Below are 26,713 nucleotides of genomic sequence, written 5' to 3'. Positions count from 1 at the left end.
GGATTGATTTGCACTTTTCGCACCGAAGTACGTTCATCTCTAGGAGACAGAACACGTCTCCTTTCTGAGCGGTATGACGGCTGGGTGGTCCCATGGTGTTTATACTTGCGTACTATTGTTTGTACAGATGAACGCGGTACCTTCAGGCGTTTGGAAATTGCTCCCAAGAATGAACCAGACATTTTGGATGTCTACAATTTTTTTTCTGAGTTGTTGGCTGATTTCTTTTGATTTTTCCCATGATGTCAAGCAAAGAGGCACTGCGTTTGAAGGTAGGCCTTGAAATACATCCACAGGTACACCTCCAATTGACTCAAATGATGTCAATCAGCCTATCAGAAGCTTCTAAAGCCTTACTGCTGTCCCCTGGCCATCATTTTCTGGAATTTTCCAAGCTGTTGTAAGGCACAGTCAACTTAGTGTATGTAAACTTCTGACATCTGATAGGCTGATTGACTATAGTTTGTTATCAAGAAATTTGTGGAGTGGTTGAAAAAATAGTTTTTTTTAATGACTCCAAGTGTATGTAAAGTTCCGACTTCAACTGTACTTTCCAACAAACCAGAGAGAGCGAAAATAGAGATTATAATAGACAAGTAATAAGCAGTCAATAAATACACAATGAGTGTACAACTTGGTACTGTACAGTAATGACAACTTGGCTATATAGACAGCGTACAAGTACCAAGTTGTACACTCATTGTGTATTTATTGACTGCTTATTACTTGTCTATTATATCTCTATTTTCGCTCTCTCTGGTTTGTTGGAAAGTAAGTAAGTAAGAATTTCGCTGTTAGTCTTATTTTTTTATTTTTGTATTTTTTTTTACCCCTTTTTCTCCCCAATTTCGTGGTATCCAATTGTTGTAGTAGCTACTATCTTGTCTCATCGCTACAACTCCCGTACGGGCTCGGATACCTTGGTTAGCGCACACTGCGCCCAGCCCGCCACAGGAGTTGCTGGTGCGCGATGAGACAAGGACACCCCAAGCCCTCCCTAACCCGGGCGACGCTAGGCCAATTGTGCGTCGCCCCACGGACCTCCCGGTCGCGGCCGGTTACGACAGAGCCTGGGCGCGAACCCAGGGACTCTGATGGCACAGCTGCGCCACCCGGGAGGCCCCCCGCTGTTAGTCTTCACCCGTAGTTTCACGATGGACTTGACTAATAATATTTGATTTAATTCTATATGTATTGCGATTCGATACTGCTTCTAATTTGATGTTCCAAACATATTGCTCACTATATGTCTGCTGCAGAGAGACCAAAGAGAGCACAAGGAAATGAGTTTTGATCAGTCATAGAAATGACATCACTACTGGCTGTAGTAGAACGACTTAATGGTGACTTACTATTAAGTTTTAGTTTGGGTCCTACTTTACTGTCCTTACTTAACAAGCCTTTGTCTGAGAATTCTTACTTCTGTTGTGTACTTGTTGTCATCATGCCAATCCTTTCAAGATCATTTAGGAGAGAGATTTTATTGATACTTTTTCCAGAAGTGCCCCAACTCTGTCAATTCTCTTGCCTGTCGCTGCCCTCCTACGCTCCACTCCTCCTATTGATTTTTTTATAGAGTTGACAAAAATCGACACTGACTCGGTCCTCTGCTCCATTCTCTACAAAATGTCAGATGCCAGTCACAGGGCTCTGGAGCAGAGCAGAGACATCCAGGATTGACGAGACACAATCAGGCTGGCTGCTGTCCCCTGGCCAGCTGTTCACCAGGCTGGCTGCTGTCCCCTGGCCAGCTGTTCACCAGGGTGGCTGCTGTCCCCTGGCCAGCTGTTCACCAGGCTGGCTGCTGTCCCCTGGCCAGCTGTTCACCAGGCTGGCTGCTGTCCCCTGGCCAGCTGTTCACCAGGCTGGCTGCTGTCCCCTGGCCAGCTGTTCACCAGGCTGGCTGCTGTCCCCTGGCCAGCTGTTCACCAGGCTGGCTGCTGTCCCCTTGCCAGCTGTTCACCAGGGTGGCTGCTGTCCCCTGGCCAGCTGTTCACCAGGCTGGCTGCTGTCCCCTGGCCAGCTGTTCACCAGGCTGGCTGCTGTCCCCTGGCCAGCTGTTCACCAGGCTGGCTGCTGTCCCCTGGCCAGCTGTTCACCAGGGTGTCTATCTGGTAGAGGGAAGACAGGGATGTAAAGCTAGTTATAGTTTTTCACATATTTTTAGAGATTTGTTTAGTAGCCTTGGAAGCGTAGGGATTCATATTTTGCCTAAAGTAAAAAGTGTGGCAGTATCTGGGTGTTAATTAGGCTTGTTGTTGTTACACTTGCTTTGTTTTTGCCTCTAGGCCTAATGCACGGCTTTGTTCTCCACAGCTCATGTAAAAAAACAACAACTCTGAATTAAGAGAACATTGGAACCCATCTCATTATAATCACATACCCTGGCGTTTTAAATGGATAAAATTGAAAAAACACACAGTCACATTCACAGAAGAAGATTCATTCAATTATTTTCTTTGAAGATTTATTTTCCAATTAGCCACTGAGTGTGTCCTTTGGCAAGTTGCCAGGGTTTTGGAGGGAGAGTAAAGTCCCAGCTGCTCTTAGGACTAGGGCTGGGCAATCCCTTACAAAAAAAGATTGGCATTTTGAAACTGCAGTAAAAGTGCAGTAACTGCAGTTGAGTCGACTGGTATTTTGGACGCAGTAATTTTGCAGTATAACTGCAGTTACACTGCACTCTTACTGCAAACTTTTTTCGTAAGGGTCATTAGGTTAATTTGGTGCAATGAAGCAATGTATCACAAAAATTAAGTTTGCGTTTTTATGATTGTTTAATTCTTTTTGTTCTCGTCTACTTCTGTGCTGTGCAAACTGTGCGCCTTCCCACTCATACACCGATACCAAATTCCTCCCCCTGACACACAACAACATTGACGAAAGTTCACTTCTTCTTCTCTCACAACAAGCAGTTTCAACTTGCTATTTGAGGTTTGGTCCAACAGAAACGGTGATATGGACACCGAAACACATTAAGACATTATTTTACTGTAATAGAGGAGAAGTTAACTTGTCTAACAATACCCTTTTTATGTCTCAACTCCTAAAATGTAGAACAGGGCTGATCCTACTAAAGCGAGAGTGTCAATAACCATGATTGTGGAAAATTAAGGCTCAGTTTCTGTCGCGCACGGTATTGCTGTACCACGTACTAGAGGTCTGCACTACAATGTACTTACCGCTAGCAGCATTTTAGCCACAGACTTATCTGTCTAGCTGTCTAGTCTGTGTTATATAAATGTGCAATGAGCATAAAAATACGCTTTCATATGAGGAATTGGCAATTCGTTTTCGTTCCGAGAATTAAGCATCTTCTTAATCAGGTAGGTCACTAAAATTTCAACATCTATACAAAGTGAACAGGCCGTGTTGTTCGAACAGTTGAAGATGGACAGGAGGGTGTATTCATAACAGTTAGACTGTTCTACCTTGTTAGCAAGCAAATAGATCCCAAAAAATGAAATTAAGAAATATCAGAACAAGCAATGTCAGAGACTGGAATATAAATACATATACACATGTATATAAAACACTTACTGTACAAAACATTAGGAACACCTAATAGGTGTTGGTATGACCTTAATAATTCCATATCATAGTACCCCCTCCTCCCTGTAGACTGTCTCGTCGTTGTTGGTAATCAAGCCTACTACTGTTGTCTGCAAATATGATGATTGAGTTTGAGTCGTACATGCCACGCAGTCATGGGTGAACAGGGAGTACAGGAGGGGGCTGAGCACGCACCCTTGTGGGGCCCTAGTGTTGAGGATCAGCGAAGTGGAGATGTTGTTTCCTACCTTCACAGCCTCGGTGCGGCCTGTCAGGAAGTCCAGGACCCAATTGCACAGGGGGGGTTGAGAACCAGGGCTTCAAGCTTAATGATGAGCTTGGAGGCTACTATGGTGTTGAATGCTGAGCTGTAGTTGATGAACAGCATTCTGCATAGGTATTCCTCTTGTCCAGATGGGAGAGGGCAGTGTGATGGCGATCACATAGTATATGGACCTAATGGGGCGGTAAGCAAATTGAAGTGGGTCTAGGGTGACAGGTAAGTTGGAGGTGATATGAACCTTGACTAGTCTCTCAAAGCACTTCATGATGACAGAAGTGAGTGCTGCAGGGCAATAGTCATTTAGTTCAGTTACAGTGCCTTGCGAAAGTATTCGGCCCCCTTGAACTTTGCGACCTTTTGCCACATTTCAGGCTTCAAACATAAAGATATAAAACTGTATTTTTTTGTGAAGAATCAACAACAAGTGGGACACAATCATGAAGTGGAACGACATTTATTGGATATTTCAAACTTTTTTAACAAATCAAAAACTGAAAAATTGGGCGTGCAAAATTATTCAGCCCCTTTACTTTCAGTGCAGCAAACTCTCGCCAGAAGTTCAGTGAGGATCTCTGAATGATCCAATGTTGACCTAAATGACTAATGATGATAAATACAATCCACCTGTGTGTAATCAAGTCTCCATATAAATGCACCTGCACTGTGATAGTCTCAGAGGTCCGTCAAAAGCGCAGAGAGCATCATGAAGAACAAGGAACACACCAGGCAGGTCCGAGATACTGTTGTGAAGAAGTTTAAAGCTGGATTTGGATACAAAAAGATTTCCCAAGCTTTAAACATCCCAAGGAGCACTGTGCAAGCGATAATATTGAAATGGAAGGAGTATCAGACCACTGCAAATCTACCAAGACCTGGCCGTCCCTCTAAACTTTCAGCTCATACAAGGAGAATACTGATCAGAGATGCAGCCAAGAGGCCCATGATCACTCTGGATGAACTGCAGAGATCTACAGCTGAGGTGGGAGACTCTGTCCATAGGACAACAATCAGTCGTATATTGCACAAATCTGGCCTTTATGGAAGAGTGGCAAGAAGAAAGCCATTTCTTAAAGATATCCATAAAAAGTGTTGTTTAAAGTTTGCCACAAGCCACCTGGGAGACACACCAAACATGTGGAAGAAGGTGCTCTGGTCAGATGAAACCAAAATTTAACTTTTTGGCAACAATGCAAAACGTTATGTTTGGCGTAAAAGCAACTTAGCTGAACACACCATCCCCACTGGCAAACATGGTGGTGGCAGCATCATGGTTTGGGCCTGCTTTTCTTCAGCAGGGACAGGGAAGATGGTTAAAATTGATGGGAAGATGGATGGAGCCAAATACAGGACCATTCTGGAAGAAAACCTGATGGAGTCTGCAAAAGACCTGAGACTGGGACGGAGATTTGTCTTCCAACAAGACAATGATCCAAAACATAAAGCAAAATCTACAATGGAATGGTTCAAAAATTAACATATCCAGGTGTTAGAATGGCCAAGTCAAAGTCCAGACCTGAATCCAATCGAGAATCTGTGGAAAGAACTGAAAACTGCTGTTCACAAATGGTCTCCATCCAACCTCACTGAGCTCGAGCTGTTTTGCAAGGAGGAATGGGAAAAAATGTCAGTCTCTCGATGTGCAAAACTGATAGAGACATACCCCAAGCGATTTACAGCTGTAATCGCAGCAAAAGGTGGCGCTACAAAGTATTAACTTAAGGGGGCTGAATAATTTTGCACGCCCAATTTTTCAGTTTTTGATTTGTTAAAAAAGTTTGAAATATCCAATAAATGTCGTTCCACTTCATGATTGTGTCCCACTTGTTGTTGATTCTTCACAAAAAAATACAGTTTTATATCTTTATGTTTGAAGCCTGAAATGTGGCAAAAGGTCGCAAAGTTCAAGGGGGCCGAATACTTTCGCAAGGCACTGTACCTTTTGCATTCTTGGATACAGGAACAATGGTGGCCATCTTGAAGCATGTGGGGACAACAGACTGGGATAGGGACAGATTGAATATGTCCGTAAACACACCAGCCAGCTGGTCTGCACATGCTCTGAGGACCCGGCTAAGGATGCCGTCTGGGCCGGCAGCCCTGCGAGGGTTAACACGTTTAAATGCCTTTCTCACGTCGGCCACGGAGAAGGAGAGCCCACAGTCCTTGGTAGTGGGCCGCGTCGGTGGCACTGTATTATCCTCAAAGCGGGCAAAGAAGGTGTTTAGTTTGTCTGGAAGCAAGATGTCGGTGTTCGTGATGTGGCTGGTTTTCCTTTTGTAGTCCGTGATTGTCTGAAGGCCCTGCCACATACGTGTCTGAGCCGTTGACTTGCGACTCCACTTTGTCTCTGTACTCACATTGTGCTTGCTTGATTGCCTTGCGGAGGGAATAACTACACTGTTTGTATTCGGCCATATTGCCAGTTGCCTTTCCATGGTTAAATGCGGTGGTACGCGCTTTCAGTTTTGCGCATCTATCCACGGTTTCTGGTTAAGGTAGGTTTTAATAGTCAAAGTGGGTATAACATTTCCTATACACTTTCTTATAAACTCACTCACTGAATTAGCGTATACGTCAATATGATTCCCTGAGGCTACCCGGAACATATCCCAGTCTGCGTGATCAAAACAATCTTGAAGCGTGGATTCCGATTGGTCAGACCAGCATTGACTAGTCCTTAGCACGGGTGCTTCCTATTTGAGTTTCTGCCTATAGGAGCGGAGGAGCAAAATAGAGCCGTGGTCAGATTTGCCAAAAGGAGAGCAGGGGAGGGCCTTGTATGCATCGCGGAAGTTAGAGTAACAGTGGTACAGCATTTTGCCTGCGCGAGTGCTACAGATGATATGCTGATAGAATTTAGGTAGCCTTGTTCTCAAATTAGCTTTGTTCAAGTCCCCAGCTATAGTAAATGCAGCCTCAGGATATATGGTTTCCAGTTTGCATAGACCAGTGAAGTTCCTTGAGGGCTGTTGTGGTATCGGCCTGAGGTGGGTTATACACAGCTGTGACAATAACGGAAGAGAATTCTCTTGGGAGATAATACGGTCGGTATTTGATTGTGAGGAATTCTAGGTCAGGTGAACAAAAGAACTTGAGTTCCTGTATGTTGTTACAATTACACCATGAGTCATTAATCATAAAACACACACCCCCCTCTAGCACTTTCAGAATTACTCACTCCAACAGCCACCCACCCACCCAGTCAGCCAGTGTTCGTGTGAGACAGCTTCTTACTGCCCTTGGGAGTCTCATTCAACAACCCATCGCAAAGGATTTTTCCTCTTTCAATTAAAGACATTGTATGCTTCAATCAATATTTGCTTGCACTCGTTCTGGTTGAATGGGTTGTGAATGTGTGACATCGATCACAATTGAGGGTGTTCCTAAGCCACTTTGATCCAGTTGGCACTACAATGGAAGTGTTTTGTCTTTTATTGTTTTGAGCTCTCTCATGTGCGCGCGCACACACACACACACACACACACACACACCGCTAAGACTTAGGCTAGTCAACGGCTTTGCCCCAGGGTACAAAGTGTGGATTTTCCCTTGGATATCATCTCTCTTGCTCTCTCGCCCTCTCCTACCTCTCCATGTCTCTGCCTTTCCTTTTGAGGCTCTAGTCCATTAGCGTGGAGATCCTGAAGGCCAACTGCTGCTTGTACACTAAGTGGCTGGCTGCGTCAACACATACAGCATAAGCTAGGTTAGCCGCTGGCCATGGTAGAGACTAGAGATGGAGTTAGATCAAGTTCAGGGCCAGCCACTCTACTCCAAGTAGGCCAGATAGATAAGCCCCAGTTGGACGGCAGGTTGGTTGGCAGGAGACACACTTGCCCTGGGTTGTTTATGACTGGAGAGAGAGATGGATAGATGGGTATGGCAGATAAGTATAAGTGACAGTTATTGCTACAGTTTCCTTATTACATCTGGAGTTTGGCTATTTGTAACAGTAGGCTGTTGCTATCTCTCATGTTTCCCTGTTTCCTTCGCTCTGTTTCTCTCTCTCTCTCCTCTCTCTCCCTGCCTGCCTGCCTCAGGCATGCCCTGGCACCAAGACTGGACTAGACTGTGTCTCCTGGTTTTGTGAGGCAGAGAAGCACAAGAGAAGGCTAGAATCGGAGACAGGAGGAGAGCAAACTGCAGGCGAGCTGAATACAGAGTATCCCTGTTCATACGAACAAGGCTATCAAACTGTCACAGGCCACTAGCAGGTCATACTGTAGCAAGGGTGTGTGTGTGTGTGTGCGCCTATATGATACACTCTGAAATTAACAAACCAGAGAAAGAGAGTTGGGGGAGATTTCTCCTTTTTCCTAGACATAATGATTTATTTACAGAGGATTTTGACATCTACCATCTCAGATTTCTGAAATTGTTTCTGTAGTTAGATAAGATTAGCGTTTCTGCAACAATATTTTGATGAAATGTAATTTCATCACTGAGAAATTAAGCTAATTGATTGCACCCAAATTGGCCATTTTAATGAATTGGATTCATATAATCGTAAATAAATATAGTACCTAACATCTGATTTGGACCATAATGAGTCCTAATAATGAGGACATGAGGAGTCCAATTACAGTGGGTAACAGAAGTATTTTCACCCCCCTCAGATTTTTTCACATTTTGTTTTGCGTTACAAAGTAGGATTCAATTAAATTTCATTCTGTTTTTTTTTTCTATTTCTATATATATATATTTTTTACAAAATAATACAAATGATCAAAAATATAGTTGTTGCATACGTATTCACCCCCTTTGTTTAGACAAGCCTATTTTAGTTCTGGAGTAAAATTTGGCTAAACAAATCACATAATAAGTTCCATGGACTCAGTATGAAATAATAGGGGTTAACATGACTTTTTAATGACCACCTCTTCCTCTTTCCCCCATTTATACAACAGCTGTGTAATGTTCCTCAGTCAAGTAGTGGATTTCAAGCACAGATTCAACTACCAAGACCAGGGAGCTTTTTGAAAGCCTCAGAAAGAAGGGCAGTGATTGGTAGATGGGTAACAATAACAAGTCAAGACATTGAATATCTCTTTTAAGCATGGTAAAGTTAATAATGTTGCTGTGGAGGATGTATTAAACCACTCAGATACATCAAAGATACAGTCGTCCTTCTGAACTGAGCTCAGGACTGGAAGGAAAATGCTCAGGGATGTCCATGATGATGATGATGATGATTGGTGATTTTAAAACGGCTACAGAGTTCAATGGCTGGGATGGGAGAAAACAGAATGGATCAACAACATTGTAGGGACTCCACAATAATGACCTAAAAGAGTGAAAAGAATGATAAAAATATGCAAAATCCTGTATGCAACAAGGCACTAAAGTAATACTGCAGGTGAAAAAAGCACAGCAAAGGAATACACTTTTTGCCCTAAATGCAAATTATTGTTATTTTTTTCCTTTTTTCCCTTGAACCTTTATTTAACTAGGTAAGTCAGGAAAGGAAATGCAAACAAATCCTTATGTTTGGGGCATGCTTGACATTGGCATAGAATGGGGAGTCGTTCAAGATAAAAATAAACGGAATAGGGCTAAGCACAGGCAACATCCTAGAGGAAAACCTGGTTCAGTCTGCTTTCCACCAGACACTGGGAGATGAATTCACCTTTCAACAGGACAATAACCTAAAGCACAGGCAACATCCTAGAGGAAACCCTGGTTCAGTCTGCTTTCCACCAGACACTGGGAGATGAATTCACCTTTCAACAGGACAGTAACCTAAAGCACAGGCAACATCCTAGAGGAAAACCTGGTTCAGTCTGCTTTCCACCAGACACTGGGAGATGAATTCACCTTTCAACAGGACAGTAACCTAAAGCACAGGCAACATCCTAGAGGAAAACCTGGTTCAGTCTGCTTTCCACCAGACACTGGGAGATGAATTCACCTTTCAACAGGACAGTAACCTAAAGCACAGGCAACATCCTAGAGGAAAACCTGGTTCAGTCTGCTTTCCACCAGACACTGGGAGATGAATTCACCTTTCAACAGGACAGTAACCTAAAGCACAGGCAACATCCTAGAGGAAACCCTGGTTCAGTCTGCTTTCCACCAGACACTGGGAGATGAATTCACCTTTCAACAGGACAGTAACCTAAAGCACAGGCAACATCCTAGAGGAAAACCTGGTTCAGTCTGCTTTCCACCAGACACTGGGAGATGAATTCACCTTTCAACAGGACAGTAACCTAAAGCACAGGCAACATCCTAGAGGAAACCCTGGTTCAGTCTGCTTTCCACCAGACACTGGGAGATGAATTCACCTTTCAACAGGACAGTAACCTAAAGCACAGGCAACATCCTAGAGGAAAACCTGGTTCAGTCTGCTTTCCACCAGACACTGGGAGATGAATTCACCTTTCAACAGGACAGTAACCTAAAGCACAGGCAACATCCTAGAGGAAACCCTGGTTCAGTCTGCTTTCCACCAGACACTGGGAGATGAATTCACCTTTCAACAGGACAGTAACCTAAAGCACAGGCAACATCCTAGAGGAAACCCTGGTTCAGTCTGCTTTCCACCAGACACTGGGAGATGAATTCACCTTTCAACAGGACAGTAACCTAAAGCACAGGCAACATCCTAGAGGAAACCCTGGTTCAGTCTGCTTTCCACCAGACACTGGGAGATGAATTCACCTTTCAACAGGACAATAACCTAAAGCACAGGCAACATCCTAGAGGAAACCCTGGTTCAGTCTGCTTTCCACCAGACACTGGGAGATGAATTCACCTTTCAACAGGACAGTAACCTAAAGCACAGGCAACATCCTAGAGGAAAACCTGGTTCAGTCTGCTTTCCACCAGACACTGGGAGATGAATTCACCTTTCAACAGGACAGTAACCTAAAGCACAGGCAACATCCTAGAGGAAACCCTGGTTCAGTCTGCTTTCCACCAGACACTGGGAGATGAATTCACCTTTCAACAGGACAGTAACCTAAAGCACAGGCAACATCCTAGAGGAAAACCTGGTTCAGTCTGCTTTCCACCAGACACTGGGAGATGAATTCACCTTTCAACAGGACAGTAACCTAAAGCACAGGCAACATCCTAGAGGAAACCCTGGTTCAGTCTGCTTTCCACCAGACACTGGGAGATGAATTCACCTTTCAACAGGACAGTAACCTAAAGCACAGGCAACATCCTAGAGGAAACCCTGGTTCAGTCTGCTTTCCACCAGACACTGGGAGATGAATTCACCTTTCAACAGGACAGTAACCTAAAGCACAGGCAACATCCTAGAGGAAACCCTGGTTCAGTCTGCTTTCCACCAGACACTGGGAGATGAATTCACCTTTCAACAGGACAATAACCTAAAGCACAGGCAACATCCTAGAGGAAACCCTGGTTCAGTCTGCTTTCCACCAGACACTGGGAGATGAATTCTCCTTTCAACAGGACAGTAACCTAAAGCACAGGCAACATCCTAGAGGAAACCCTGGTTCAGTCTGCTTTCCACCAGACACTGGGAGATGAATTCACCTTTCAACAGGACAGTAACCTAAAGCACAGGCAACATCCTAGAGGAAACCCTGGTTCAGTCTGCTTTCCACCAGACACTGGGAGATGAATTCACCTTTCAACAGGACAGTAACCTAAAGCACAGGCAACATCCTAGAGGAAACCCTGGTTCAGTCTGCTTTCCACCAGACACTGGGAGATGAATTCACCTTTCAACAGGACAGTAACCTAAAGCACAGGCAACATCCTAGAGGAAACCCTGGTTCAGTCTGCTTTCCACCAGACACTGGGAGATGAATTCACCTTTCAACAGGACAATAACCTAAAGCACAGGCAACATCCTAGAGGAAACCCTGGTTCAGTCTGCTTTCCACCAGACACTGGGAGATGAATTCACCTTTCAACAGGACAATAACCTAAAGCACAGGCAACATCCTAGAGGAAACCCTGGTTCAGTCTGCTTTCCACCAGACACTGGGAGATGAATTCACCTTTCAACAGGACAATAACCTAAAGCACAGGCAACATCCTAGAGGAAACCCTGGTTCAGTCTGCTTTCCACCAGACACTGGGAGATGAATTCACCTTTCAACAGGACAGTAACCTAAAGCACAGGCAACATCCTAGAGGAAACCCTGGTTCAGTCTGCTTTCCACCAGACACTGGGAGATGAATTCACCTTTCAACAGGACAGTAACCTAAAGCACAGGCAACATCCTAGAGGAAAACCTGGTTCAGTCTGCTTTCCACCAGACACTGGGAGATGAATTCACCTTTCAACAGGACAGTAACCTAAAGCACAGGCAACATCCTAGAGGAAACCCTGGTTCAGTCTGCTTTCCACCAGACACTGGGAGATGAATTCACCTTTCAACAGGACAGTAACCTAAAGCACAGGCAACATCCTAGAGGAAACCCTGGTTCAGTCTGCTTTCCACCAGACACTGGGAGATGAATTCACCTTTCAACAGGACAGTAACCTAAAGCACAGGCAACATCCTAGAGGAAACCCTGGTTCAGTCTGCTTTCCACCAGACACTGGGAGATGAATTCACCTTTCAACAGGACAATAACCTAAAGCACAGGCAACATCCTAGAGGAAACCCTGGTTCAGTCTGCTTTCCACCAGACACTGGGAGATGAATTCACCTTTCAACAGGACAATAACCTAAAGCACAGGCAACATCCTAGAGGAAACCCTGGTTCAGTCTGCTTTCCACCAGACACTGGGAGATGAATTCACCTTTCAACAGGACAGTAACCTAAAGCACAGGCAACATCCTAGAGGAAACCCTGGTTCAGTCTGCTTTCCACCAGACACTGGGAGATGAATTCACCTTTCAACAGGACAGTAACCTAAAGCACAGGCAACATCCTAGAGGAAAACCTGGTTCAGTCTGCTTTCCACCAGACACTGGGAGATGAATTCACCTTTCAACAGGACAATAACCTAAAGCACAGGCAACATCCTAGAGGAAAACCTGGTTCAGTCTGCTTTCCACCAGACACTGGGAGATGAATTCACCTTTCAACAGGACAGTAACCTAAAGCACAGGCAACATCCTAGAGGAAAACCTGGTTCAGTCTGCTTTCCACCAGACACTGGGAGATGAATTCACCTTTCAACAGGACAGTAACCTAAAGCACAGGCAACATCCTAGAGGAAACCCTGGTTCAGTCTGCTTTCCACCAGACACTGGGAGATGAATTCACCTTTCAACAGGACAGTAACCTAAAGCACAGGCAACATCCTAGAGGAAACCCTGGTTCAGTCTGCTTTCCACCAGACACTGGGAGATGAATTCACCTTTCAACAGGACAGTAATTTACAACACAAGGCCACATCCTAGAGGAAACCCTGGTTCAGTCTGCTTTCCACCAGACACTGGGAGATGAATTCACCTTTCAACAGGACAATAACCTAAAGCACAGGCAACATCCTAGAGGAAACCCTGGTTCAGTCTGCTTTCCACCAGACACTGGGAGATGAATTCACCTTTCAACAGGACAGTAACCTAAAGCACAGGCAACATCCTAGAGGAAACCCTGGTTCAGTCTGCTTTCCACCAGACACTGGGAGATGAATTCACCTTTCAACAGGACAGTAACCTAAAGCACAGGCAACATCCTAGAGGAAACCCTGGTTCAGTCTGCTTTCCACCAGACACTGGGAGATGAATTCACCTTTCAACAGGACAGTAACCTAAAGCACAGGCAACATCCTAGAGGAAACCCTGGTTCAGTCTGCTTTCCACCAGACACTGGGAGATGAATTCACCTTTCAACAGGACAGTAACCTAAAGCACAGGCAACATCCTAGAGGAAAACCTGGTTCAGTCTGCTTTCCACCAGACACTGGGAGATGAATTCACCTTTCAACAGGACAGTAATTTACAACACAAGGCCACATCCTAGAGGAAACCCTGGTTCAGTCTGCTTTCCACCAGACACTGGGAGATGAATTCACATTTCAACAGGACAATAACCTAAAGCACAGGCAACATCCTAGAGGAAACCCTGGTTCAGTCTGCTTTCCACCAGACACTGGGAGATGAATTCACCTTTCAACAGGACAGTAACCTAAAGCACAGGCAACATCCTAGAGGAAACCCTGGTTCAGTCTGCTTTCCACCAGACACTGGGAGATGAATTCACCTTTCAACAGGACAGTAACCTAAAGCACAGGCAACATCCTAGAGGAAACCCTGGTTCAGTCTGCTTTCCACCAGACACTGGGAGATGAATTCACCTTTCAACAGGACAGTAACCTAAAGCACAGGCAACATCCTAGAGGAAAACCTGGTTCAGTCTGCTTTCCACCAGACACTGGGAGATGAATTCACCTTTCAACAGGACAGTAACCTAAAGCACAGGCAACATCCTAGAGGAAACCCTGGTTCAGTCTGCTTTCCACCAGACACTGGGAGATGAATTCACCTTTCAACAGGACAGTAACCTAAAGCACAGGCAACATCCTAGAGGAAACCCTGGTTCAGTCTGCTTTCCACCAGACACTGGGAGATGAATTCACCTTTCAACAGGACAGTAACCTAAAGCACAGGCAACATCCTAGAGGAAACCCTGGTTCAGTCTGCTTTCCACCAGACACTGGGAGATGAATTCACCTTTCAACAGGACAGTCACCTAAAGCACAGGCAACATCCTAGAGGAAACCCTGGTTCAGTCTGCTTTCCACCAGACACTGGGAGATGAATTCACCTTTCAACAGGACAATAACCTAAAGCACAGGCAACATCCTAGAGGAAACCCTGGTTCAGTCTGCTTTCCACCAGACACTGGGAGATGAATTCACCTTTCAACAGGACAATAACCTAAAGCACAGGCAACATCCTAGAGGAAACCCTGGTTCAGTCTGCTTTCCACCAGACACTGGGAGATGAATTCACCTTTCAACAGGACAGTAACCTAAAGCACAGGCAACATCCTAGAGGAAACCCTGGTTCAGTCTGCTTTCCACCAGACACTGGGAGATGAATTCACCTTTCAACAGGACAGTAACCTAAAGCACAGGCAACATCCTAGAGGAAAACCTGGTTCAGTCTGCTTTCCACCAGACACTGGGAGATGAATTCACCTTTCAACAGGACAGTAACCTAAAGCACAGGCAACATCCTAGAGGAAACCCTGGTTCAGTCTGCTTTCCACCAGACACTGGGAGATGAATTCACCTTTCAACAGGACAGTAACCTAAAGCACAGGCAACATCCTAGAGGAAAACCTGGTTCAGTCTGCTTTCCACCAGACACTGGGAGATGAATTCACCTTTCAACAGGACAGTAACCTAAAGCACAGGCAACATCCTAGAGGAAACCCTGGTTCAGTCTGCTTTCCACCAGACACTGGGAGATGAATTCACCTTTCAACAGGACAGTAATTTACAACACAAGGCCACATCTACACTGGTGTTTCTTACCACCAAAGTTACAGATTTGACTTATATCTGCTTAAAAAATCTATTGCTGTCTAGCCATGATCCCCAACAGTTTAGAAACAAACAAGATCAGCATTCCTGCAACATTATCTTGTAGAAATGTATTTTGAACTCGGAGAAACTAAGCTAATTGATTGCACCTCAATTGGCCATTTTAAATGAACGGATTCATTGAATATTCAATAATTATAGTATCGAACATCCGATTTGGACCAAACTTTTTTCCAACAATGAGTAAGACATGAGGAATCCAAATAAGTGGTCAAAACACCACAAACCCCATGCCAATACTACCCCATCAACAGATATATTAGTGTCAGCTCTATATGTTTGACAAGTAGCATGGAGCTGCAGCTCCAAGTATTGTTTCTTTGTCCTATAGTGTATTCAGAGAATTTGGTGCTGGTTTGTATTCCCCTATTCAGAGAGAGTTGTAGACATCTATGTATAGTAATAGGAGAATGTGGACGTACGAAACCACTAAACCAGAACACTAAGCCAACACCATGTTATGGTGTGGAAGGTCATTTTGAAAAGCACCTTTTTTAGTTAATGTTTTCTTCCCCTTCTCTCATCCTTCATTGTAGCTGTCTGGGGAACCTACACCAATATGAGGTACAGTATGCTTTAATGACGATTTCCGTTCTTCATAAAACAAATGCATGGGTACCATGAACTTACTACACTGTCTGTCCCCTCTTTCATGCCATTCCTTTCCTATCCATTCTGTTGTAATCCATTAAACATGTTTCTCTACACGCTTTACTCCCTTCACCCTTAATTGCATTGGATAGACTCAAAACACACTCAACAACCCAGGTCTGTAAGGGAGTTATACTAAGTCTCAACAATCTTTTTTTTACATTAGATGGAATACACCAAAAGCACTTTAAATTATTTTTATCCTGGATACTAGTGTTCATGTTTTGATTCTTATAGCTTGTAATCGGGGTTGGAATTAGACTGTAAACAGAACATGAGTTGGCTTAGCTAGCCAATTAACCATGTTGCATCACTGAGTTGGCTTAGCTAGCCAATTAACCATGTTACATCACTGAGTTGGCTTAGCTAGCCAATTAACCATGTTATATCACTGAGTTGGTTGTTGATGTGAGCAACCAGGTGAGCTACTGTTTGATATATAAATGGACAAAGGAGAGAGAAGAGCAACCATGTAGGACCAGCAGTGCAGATTATATAACTAGGGGTGTAGAAAGCACACTCGGGGATGCACTCTGGGTTTCCCTGTTTTTCTGTCTTCTTATGTTCTCTCTATCTCTGTCTCACTGTGGGTCTCTCGCTCTTTCTCTTTCTCTCAGTCTCTGTCTCCTTCTCCTGATCCATGTGCGTTCATAGCCTTTGTGTGTGTGTGTGTATTATGCGTGTCTGATTCTTAGGTGTGTCTGTGGGTCGGTCCGAAGTCAGGGATGGAAAGTTGCACTGTCATGCCGAGGGGAGGGTGATGTGGGTCTTTCACTGTGATTTGACATGTGCCTGTTGCGGTGATCATCTTACCGCCACCCTGGCAGTCAAGATTCGTGACCGCAGTCAAATTCCATGTGACCGTTGAGTCACGGTGATCTCCTCTTATGCACTCTGGACTTGTGTTGGTAGCACCCAACTTGCTAACGACCGTCAGGTCGCTAATGGCCTGGTACTCAGCGCTCTATTTTCCCTCTAACCACTCTGAAATCAATGGAAATACAATGGAAAATCACATGAAACACTTATCATCAAAACAGTATAATGCTTTTAAAACCCTCACTGTGATGATCAATTTGAAGAGGTTGAAACATAGTTATTGTGGATGTTGTTTCAAAGCCTAACACAGCCGAAATAGACAGCTCTTTCAAAAGTGATGACTAATTCAAACACCCATATGCATGTTAGAGCTTCTGCATAGGCTTATACACTGGGTGTACAAAAGGAATTGTCTGAAGAGCTCCGTTCTCCAGATCTGTGCCACCGACACAATCCTGTCTCGGCGCTCTACGTACAATTCCTTCGACCTCATGGCTTGGTTTTTGCTCTGACATGCACTGTCAACTGTGGGACCTTATATAGACAGGTGTGTGCCTTTCCAAATCATGTCCAATCAATTGAATTTAACACAGGTGGAATCCAATCAAGTTGTAGAAACATCTCAAGGATGATCAATGCAAACAGGATGCACTGAGCTCAATTTGGAGTCATATCAAAGGGTCTGAATACTTACAGTGCCTTGCAAAAGTATTCACACCTTGGCTTTTTTCCTATTTTGTTGCATTACAACCTGTAATTTAAGTGTATTTTTATTTCATGGAATGGACATACACAAAATAGTCCAAACATTTAAATGTCTTGGAATGGCCTAGTCAAAGCCCAGACCTAAATCCAATTGAGAATCTGTGGTATGACTTAAAGATTGCTGTACACCAGCGGAACCCATCCAACTTGAAGGAGCTGGAGCAGTTCTGCATTGATGTGCCAAGCTTATAGAGACATACCCCAAGAGATTTGCAGCTGTAATTGCTGCAAAAGGTGGCTCTACAAACTATTGACTTTGGGGGGTGAATAGTTATGCACGCTCAAGTGTTCTGTTTTTTTGTTGTTGTCTCATTTCTTGTTTGTTTCACAATAAAACATATTTTGCGTGGTAGGCATGTTGTGTAAATCAAATGATACAAACCCCCCCAAAATTATATTTTAATTCCAGGTTGTAAGGGAACAAAATATGAAAAATGCCAAGGGGGGTGAATACTTTTGCAAGCCATTGTATGTAAATAAGTTGAGTACATCGCTTTTGTCATTATGGGGGTATAGTGTATCGATTGCTGATTATTTATGTGGCTGTAACGTAACATAATGTGGAAAAAAGGAGAGAAAGAGGGGGATTGGAGGGAGAGAGAGACGGGGATTGGAGGGAGAGAAAGAGGGGGATTGGAGGGAGAGAAAGAGGGGGATTGGAGGGAGAGAAAGAGGGGGATTGGAGGGAGAGAAAAGGGGGGGATGCAGGGCGAGGAATAAGGGGATGAGGGGGTGGAGGGAGCAAATGATGCAATATAGGGAAGGAGAGGAAGTGGAGGAGTAAAGGGGGGTGGACAGACAGACAACCAGACACAGACAGAAGGGGGAGAGGAGGTGGAGGAGTGGGGGACAGACAGACGGGGGAGAGGAGGTGGGGGACAGACAGACGGGGGAGAGGAGGTGGAGGAGTGGGGGACAGACAGACGGGGGAAAGGAGGTGGAGGAGTAGGGGACAGATAGTCAACCAGACACAGACAGAAGGGGGAGAGGAGGTGGAGGAGTGGTGGACAGACAGACGGGGGAGAGGAGGTGGAGGAGTGGGGGACAGACAGACGGGGGAGAGGAGGTGGAGGAGTGGGGGACAGACAGACGGGGGAGAGGAGGTGGAGGAGTGGGGGACAGACAGACGGGGGAGAGGAGGTGGAGGAGTAGGGGACAGACAGACGGGGGAGAGGAGGTGGAGGAGTGGGGGACAGACAGACGGGGGAGAGGAGGTGGGGGACAGACAGACGGGGGAGAGGAGGTGGAGGAGTGGGGGACAGACAGACGGGGGAGAGGAGGTGGGGGACAGACAGACGGGGGAGAGGAGGTGGAGGAGTGGGGGACAGACAGACGGGGGAAAGGAGGTGGAGGAGTAGGGGACAGATAGTCAACCAGACACAGACAGAAGGGGGAGAGGAGGTGGAGGAGTGGTGGACAGACAGACGGGGGAGAGGAGGTGGAGGAGTGGGGGACAGACAGACGGGGGAGAGGAGGTGGAGGAGTGGGGGACAGACAGACGGGGGAGAGGAGGTGGGGGACAGACAGACGGGGGAGAGGAGGTGGAGGAGTGGGGGACAGACAGACAACCAGACACAGACAGGCGGGGGAGTGGGGGACAGACAGACGGGGGAGAGGAGGTGGAGGAGTGGGGGACAGACAGACGGGGGAGAGGAGGTGGAGGAGTGGGGGACAGACAGACGGGGGAGAGGAGGTGGAGGACAGACAGACGGGGGAGAGGAGGTGGAGGAGTGGGGGACAGACAGACGGGGGAGAGGAGGTGGAGGAGTGGGGGACAGACAACCAGACACAGACAGGCGGGGGAGTGGGGGACAGACAGACGTACGGAGGCAGCGTGGGTACCTAAAAGCGGGCTTCCTGTGGTGAGCTATTGACTCTGGGCTGAAGTGATTAGAGTTTCATTCGTGCCTCACTGTATGTCTATCTCTCTAGATCCATACAGGAACATGGAGAGATGAAGATTGAGGAAAGAATTGACGAGGTGAGTTCTCTCTTCTTCACTGTTTTTCCCATCATGCAATGTATGATCAATATGAAAAATATGTCCCCAGCACAAAATCCTCCATCACAGTACACACACACACACACACACACACACACACACACACACACACACACACACACACACACACACACACACACACACACACACAGTGTACACAGTGTACACACACACAGTGAACACACACAGCACACACACACACACACACAGAGTGTACACACACACAGTGTACACACACACACTGACATGACTCTGTGTGAAGGCATTTTAATTCATACTGAGGTGTTCAAACATCTTGCTACTTTTCTCGTTGTGCTGCGAAGTTCAGTTTTTATCCTCTTTATCTGTCTCTTTGTTATATTTACCCTGAAGGCCCAAACACCCGCTGAGGTAGAGCTGTAAATGATGCCGATATAGACAGACTGACAGGCCCAATGGGAGGCATTACAAGTGATGATTTAGAGCAGGAATGGATGTCTGGAGACATCCTCCTCCTGGCAGGCCACACTGTGCTTCTGTTCCAGCTCAGCACTAAACACACCTGATTCTAGTTGTCCTGTATACTGGACACCGTGTCACCCTGGGATGTGTTTAGCAATGTGTACGGTTTGTTACGACAAGTGGATTGGCTATCACTGTGCGGGAGAGAGAGAATTATCAGTCTGTTACTGAATCAAAATGGCATCTTTATCTCTGTCAATTTCCTCATTAGAATAGGGCTCTTTTGTATCTTACGGGTTCAAAGTGGCTCTGAAGACCCATTTCTGGGTGTCTGCGCAGGCTTTTATCCAGGGTGACATTTCTCCCCAGACACACTGATCTCTGATTAGACGTCTCACGCCAATGGGGGGGGGGGTGTTGTTGTCTGGGAATGTAACAAGCAAAACTGTGTGTGCGCGCGCGCGTACAATGCAAGCTTAAGGGAATACAACAAACTAAATGATTGATGTGTCACTTAGTCTTGTCGTCGGGTGCGTTTTGTAAACCCGACAGGCAAAACAGTTCCACATGACATCACTCCTCAGCAGATGAGCATTACCTTTACACTGTGTGTGTCCTTACAGCAGGATAATACCATGGTAACACATTATCCCTGCAGGATCAGTCTAATCTGTCTTTATATTCTTCTCTCTTTCTATCTCTCTTTCTCACAGGCAGTTGCTCCCCTCAGAGAGAAGATCCGGGATCTGGAGCTGAGGTATGTCAGTTTCATCACACACCTGCAGGCAAACACACGTGCACACAAACGCAAGTAAACAAACAAACACACACACACACACACACACATTAAATCAAATGTTATTGGTCACATACACTTATTTATCAGATGTTATTGTGGGTGTAGCGAAGTGCTTGAGTTCCTAGCTCCAACAGTGAAATAATATCTAACAATTCACAACAATGCACAAATCTAAAAGTAAAAGAATGGAATAAAGAAATATATAAATATTAGGACGAGCAATGTCAGGACGGCATTGACTAGAATACAGAATAATACAGTATATACACGCACACACACACACACACACACACACACACGCACGCGCAGAGTTAATCTCCCAGCAGTGGAATGCTTATTCATAACTGGTCTGCTGTGCTGCAGATGCTCCATATCTTACACAGGCAATCTGCAGTTCCAACAATAATAATGCAGATCACCCCGCCTCAGTTTTGGTAAACAGCTATTATAATATTTCATATATAGTAATACATAAATGGAGCTATGGGTGTCTCCGAGAGAGAGGGACTGTGTCTCCGAGAGAGAGGGACTGTGTCTCCGAGAGAGAGGGACTGTGTCTCCGAGAGAGAGGGACTGTGTCTCCGAGAGAGAGGGACTGTGTGTCTCCGAGAGAGAGGGACTGTGTCTCCGAGAGAGAGGGACTGTGTCTCCGAGAGAGAGGGACTGTGTCTCCGAGAGAGAGGGACTGTGTCTCCGAGAGAGAGGGACTGTGTCTCCGAGAGAGAGGGACTGTGTCTCCGAGAGAGAGGGACTGTGTCTCCGAGAGAGGGGGACTGTGTCTCCGAGAGAGAGGGACTGTGTCTCAGAGAGAGAGGGACTGTGTCTCAGAGAGAGAGGGACTGTGTGTCTCCGAGAGAGAGGGACTGTGTGTCTCCGAGAGAGAGGGACTGTGTGTCTCCGAGAGAGAGGGACTGTGTGTCTCCGAGAGAGAGGGACTGTGTGTCTCCGAGAGAGAGGGACTGTGTGTCTCCGAGAGAGAGGGACTGTGTGTCTCCGAGAGAGAGGGACTGTGTGTCTCCGAGAGAGAGGGACTGTGTGTCTCCGAGAGAGAGGGACTGTGTGTCTCCGAGAGAGAGGGACTGTGTGTCTCCGAGAGAGAGAGACTGTGTGTCTCAGAGAGAGAGAGACTGTGTGTCTCAGAGAGAGAGGGACTGTGTGTCTCAGAGAGAGAGGGACTGTGTGTCTCAGAGAGAGAGGGACTGTGTGTCTCAGAGAGAGAGGGACTGTGTGTCTCAGAGAGAGAGGGACTGTGTGTCTCAGAGAGAGAGACTGTGTGTCTCAGAGAGAGAGGGACTGTGTCTCACAGAGAGAGAGGGACTGTGTGTCTCACAGAGAGGGTGTGTGTGTGTGTGTGTGTCAGAGAGGGTGTGTGTGTGTGTCAGAGAGGGTGTGCGTGTCAGAGGGTGTGTGTGTGTGTGTGTTTCTGAGACACTGGAGGTGGCAGAACGGAGTGGTTTGGGTGTAGGGTTTGAGCATAGCCTGAAGGTAGGGAGGGTCAGTTTCTCTTGCACCGTGGTCTTGTTGTGGATGTGAGCTTGAACTGGTAGCCAGTGGAGTGTGCAGAGTGACATGGGGGTTACTTTGTAAGGTTGAACACCAGGAAGGCTGTCGCGTTCTGGAGTTGCAGAGGTTTGATGGCACAAGGTAGCTCAGGGAGCCCAGCCAACAGAGAGCTGCAATAGTTTAGACGGGAGTTGACCAAATCTGCGCCGCTTCCTGTGTGAGGTAGGGTCCTACTCTGCGGATGTTGTAGAGCATGAACCTGCAGGAGCAAGTCACAGCTTTGATGTTTGCAGAGAATGACAGGGTGTTGCATTTCGCTACACTCGCAATAACATCTGCTAACCATGCGTATGTGTATGTGAACAATGAAATTTGATTTGTTGCCCAGAGCCCAATGTTCTGTTTCTCTAGAGAGAAATTGGATCATTCACGAGAGAAATCAAATCAAGAACTATGTAAGAGAGTTGTAGTTTTCATTAAGCAAAATATTCAACCTAGCTCATTGCAGAAATGTGGTAATTAACTACAATGACCATAATCCATTTCGCCCGTTCTTTCAGGCTCGGACAGAGACTTTTACAACTACAACGTTAGGTTTGATGCACACAGACCACATGAGAGAGGAACATGCACAACACAACAACGAGAAGTAGGGATACAGTTTTTTTAAAACTTTTTTATTTTTAAATTCCCCTTTTAATTTTGTAATAAAAAAAAAAAAAAGTTTTATTTTACTTTCATGTAAACTAGGCAAGTCAGTTAAGAACAAATTCTTATTTTCAATGATGACCTTGTCAGCTCAGGGATTCGATCTTGCAACCTTCCGGTTACTAGTCCAACGCTCTAACCACGAGGCTACCCTTCCGCCCCAATTGTACATCCTGCAAGAGCGAAATGCGTCCGTCTAGCGATGTTTCTGCTGCAGAACATGTCATCTTTGCAAAACAACGGCCACCCAACTGATACAAATAATCATGATATAGTCTTGTTCTGTCAAATAAGCCTACTTTGCTGTTTGCATTTCATTTAGAAGGTTTATGGGAAATGTGTTTCTGCCTACCCACAAGATGCCAGGTTGGAACACATGGAAAAACGCATGTACTTTCTTTCAGATTAGATTGGCAAGCTACTCACAGTGGGGATATGAGTTACTCGTAGCTCGCGTTCTACCTGTTGGAGGCCCCTGATCTAGGAGCATGAGAACAAGAGGAGAGAGGGTCAGCTTTGGCAGTGCAGGTCTCCATGATCTAGGAGCATGAGAACAAGAGGAGAGAGGGTCAGCTTTGGCAGTGCAGGTCTCCATGATCTAGGAGCATGAGAACAAGAGGAGAGAGGGTCAGCTTTGGCAGTGCAGGTCTCCATGATCTAGGAGGAGGAGAACCAGACGAGAGAGGGTCAACTTTGGCAGTGCAGGTCTCCATGAACTAGGAGGATGAGAACAAGACGAGAGAGGGTCAGCTTTGGCAGTGCAGGTCTCCATGAACTAGGAGGATGAGAACAAGAGGAGAGAGGGTCAGCTTTGGCAGTGCAGGTCTCCATGAACTAGGAGGATGAGAACAAGAGGAGAGAGGGTCAGCTTTGGCAGTGCAGGTCTCCATGATCTAGGAGGATGAGAACAAGAGGAGAGAGGGTCAGCTTTGGCAGTGCAGGTCTCCATGATCTAGGAGGATGAGAACAAGAGGAGAGAGGGTCAGCTTTGGCAGTGCATGTCTCCATGATCTAGGAGGATGAGAACAAGAGGAGAGAGGGTCAGCTTTGGCAGTGCATGTCTCCATGATCTAGGAGGAGGAGAACCAGACGAGAGAGGGTCAGCTTTGGCAGTGCAGGTCTCCATGATCTAGGAGGATGAGAACAAGAGGAGAGAGGGTCAGCTTTGGCAGTGCATGTCTCCATGATCTAGGAGGATGAGAACAAGAGGAGAGAGGGTCAGCTTTGGCAGTGCATGTCTCCATGATCTAGGAGGATGAGAACAAGAGGAGAGAGGGTCAGCTTTGGCAGTGCAGGTCTCCATGATCTAGGAGGATGAGAACAAGAGGAGAGAGGGTTAGCTTTGGCAATGCGTAGAACCTCCATGACACAGAGGAGAGTAGTCTCAGTTGAGTGACCCGTCTTGAAGCCTGACTAGTTAGGGTCAAGAAGATCATTCTGAGAGAGTTGTTCAAAGACTGAATGCTCAACTATTTTAGACAGGAAAAGAAAGGGATACCGGTCTGTTTGTGTGAATCTGCAAACTAAATCCCTGTGAGAATAGTAGGTATTCTACCCTAAATCATTCTGGACGATAGTAGGTGTAAATGTTAATATTGGGGTAAGATCATGTTGGAGTTTGGTAACAGATAGCGGTGTTGATGTATCTTTCTGTCATTGGGGTGTGTGTGCCCCCCAAGTCCCCTCTGCAGTGTAGTCTCTTGAGGCGGAGAGATCTGATTCCACTAACTAGGTTATTAGGTGTGAAGGACAAACTTGGTCTTAGCTCACACTGCTCCATCTATAAGAGCATACCTGTTCATCACAGCCCTCCAGACACATTGTCCAGTCCTTGAGTTGGGCTCTGTACCTCATTACAACCTCAATGAGATTTACCTGTGAAGTTATAGTCACTTACCTCCTTCTATTTCCTTCAGACTCACTCCACTCACTCCACTCACTCCACTCACTCACTCACTCACTCACTCACTCACTCACTCACTCACTCACTCACTCACTCACTCACTCACTCACTCACTCACTCACTCACTCACTCACTCACAAGTGAATGAATGAATGCACACACACACATACAGAGAGACACAAACACACTAGGTTTGGTCAGTATCCAGATTTTCATACCTTCATAATGACCTTGTGCCATACCGGGATATTCGGTAATAACGACACTGAACACAAAATGCGCTATTTTCAACCACCAATGAGCCTTCAAGAATCTAAAAGTTAGCAATGCTAACAAGCACTTGTAAAATCCCACAGAGAACGCTAAATGCTAACAAGCACTTGTAAAATCCCACAGAGAAGGCTAAATGCTTACAGTCTCTGGCCTAAAGTAATTGCAGGACAGGCATTCCAGGTCAAATTTATACAAGTAACTTAAAAAAAATGCTACTCACAGTTTGCTGCACGGACAAAACCAATATTAGACCGCAAGGCTCTTGATCCAGGAGGGGTTCTCTGATGATACCTTGACACTTGAGTTTAGAACATGTGTCAAACTCATTCCACAGAGGGCTGAGTGTCTGCGGTCTTCTCTCCTCCTTGGACTTAAAAAAAAAAAATACAAAATGAAATAAGGTCACTAGTTATTACGTAACTCCCCTCACCTGGTTGTCTGTCTTAATTGAAAGGAAAAAACAAAAATCCGCAGACACCAGGCTCTCCATGAAATGAGTTTGACACCCCTGTTTTAGAAGAAGCTAACCACTTAGCTAGATATCTAACTATTTACTAAATTAGCATACCAAATGCACAATTGCAGAGCATTTATCACATTTTCATACAGTTAACTTAATAGTTATAAGATATCTAGCAGGCAAACATTTAGTTGTGAACTCTATACTGTAACTAGATCACATGCCGAGTGTTGCACAACAGTGAGTGACTAGCAAGGCTCCGGCCTCTCGTTGTTGTGTGCTTGTAAACAAACACTATGTGACTGGAGACTACCAGTACGCTTCATTATGAACAATGATGTGACAGGTGAAATGAAGAACGCAATCTCATAATGTATTGCACAAGTTGACTGTAGGAATTTACTTCACATGACTGGGAATACAGATATGCATCTGTTGGTCACAGATACCTTAAAAAAAGGTAGGGAGGTGGATCAGAAACCCAGTTAGTATCTGATGTGACCACCTTTCGCCTCATGCAGCGCAACAGATCTCCTTCACATAGAGTTGATCAGGCTGTTGATTGTGCCTTGTGGAACGTTGTCCCACTTCTCTTCAATGGCTGTGTGCAGTAGCTGGATATTGGCGGGAACTGGAACACGCTTGTGGTATAAGTTGATCCAGAGCATCCCACACATGCTCAATGGGTGACTGGTGAGTGTGCAGGTCATAGAAGAACTGGGCCATTTTCAGCTTCCAGGAATTGTGTTCAGATCCTTACGACATGGGCCATGCATTATCATGCTGAAACATGAGCTGATGTTGGCAGATGAATGGCACAACATTGGGCCTCAGGATCTCGTCACGGTATCTCTACATTCAAATCGCCATTGATAAAATGCAATTGTGTTCGTTGTTCGTAGCTTATGCCTGCCCATACCATAACCCCACTGCCACCACGGGGCACTCTGTTCACACAACGCCATACACGTGGTCTGCGGTTGTGAGGTGGGTTGGACATACAGCCAAATTTTCAAAAATTATGGTAGAGAAATTAACATTAAATTCTGTGGCAACAGCTCTGGTG

The 26,713-nt window shown here is 45.6% G+C and overlaps 1 protein-coding gene across 1 annotated transcript in view; it reads left to right on the top strand.

The window, feature by feature from the left end:
• Window positions 1-26,713, top strand: part of uxs1 (UDP-glucuronate decarboxylase 1) — a 104,095-nt gene that overhangs the window by 4,084 nt on the left and 73,298 nt on the right. The window contains exons 2-4 of the mRNA XM_036975115.1: window positions 15,860-15,887; window positions 19,491-19,539; window positions 20,715-20,758. Of these exons, the coding sequence (XP_036831010.1) occupies window positions 15,860-15,887; window positions 19,491-19,539; window positions 20,715-20,758 (121 nt within the window). The remainder of the gene's footprint in view (window positions 1-15,859; window positions 15,888-19,490; window positions 19,540-20,714; window positions 20,759-26,713) is intronic.

This window comes from Oncorhynchus mykiss, chromosome 3 (genome assembly GCF_013265735.2).
Source record: "Oncorhynchus mykiss isolate Arlee chromosome 3, USDA_OmykA_1.1, whole genome shotgun sequence".
In the NCBI taxonomy this organism is placed as follows: Eukaryota; Metazoa; Chordata; class Actinopteri; order Salmoniformes; family Salmonidae; genus Oncorhynchus; species Oncorhynchus mykiss.
The sequence above is the reverse complement of the archived record's forward strand: the minus strand, read 5'-3'. Positions and strand labels throughout refer to the sequence as shown.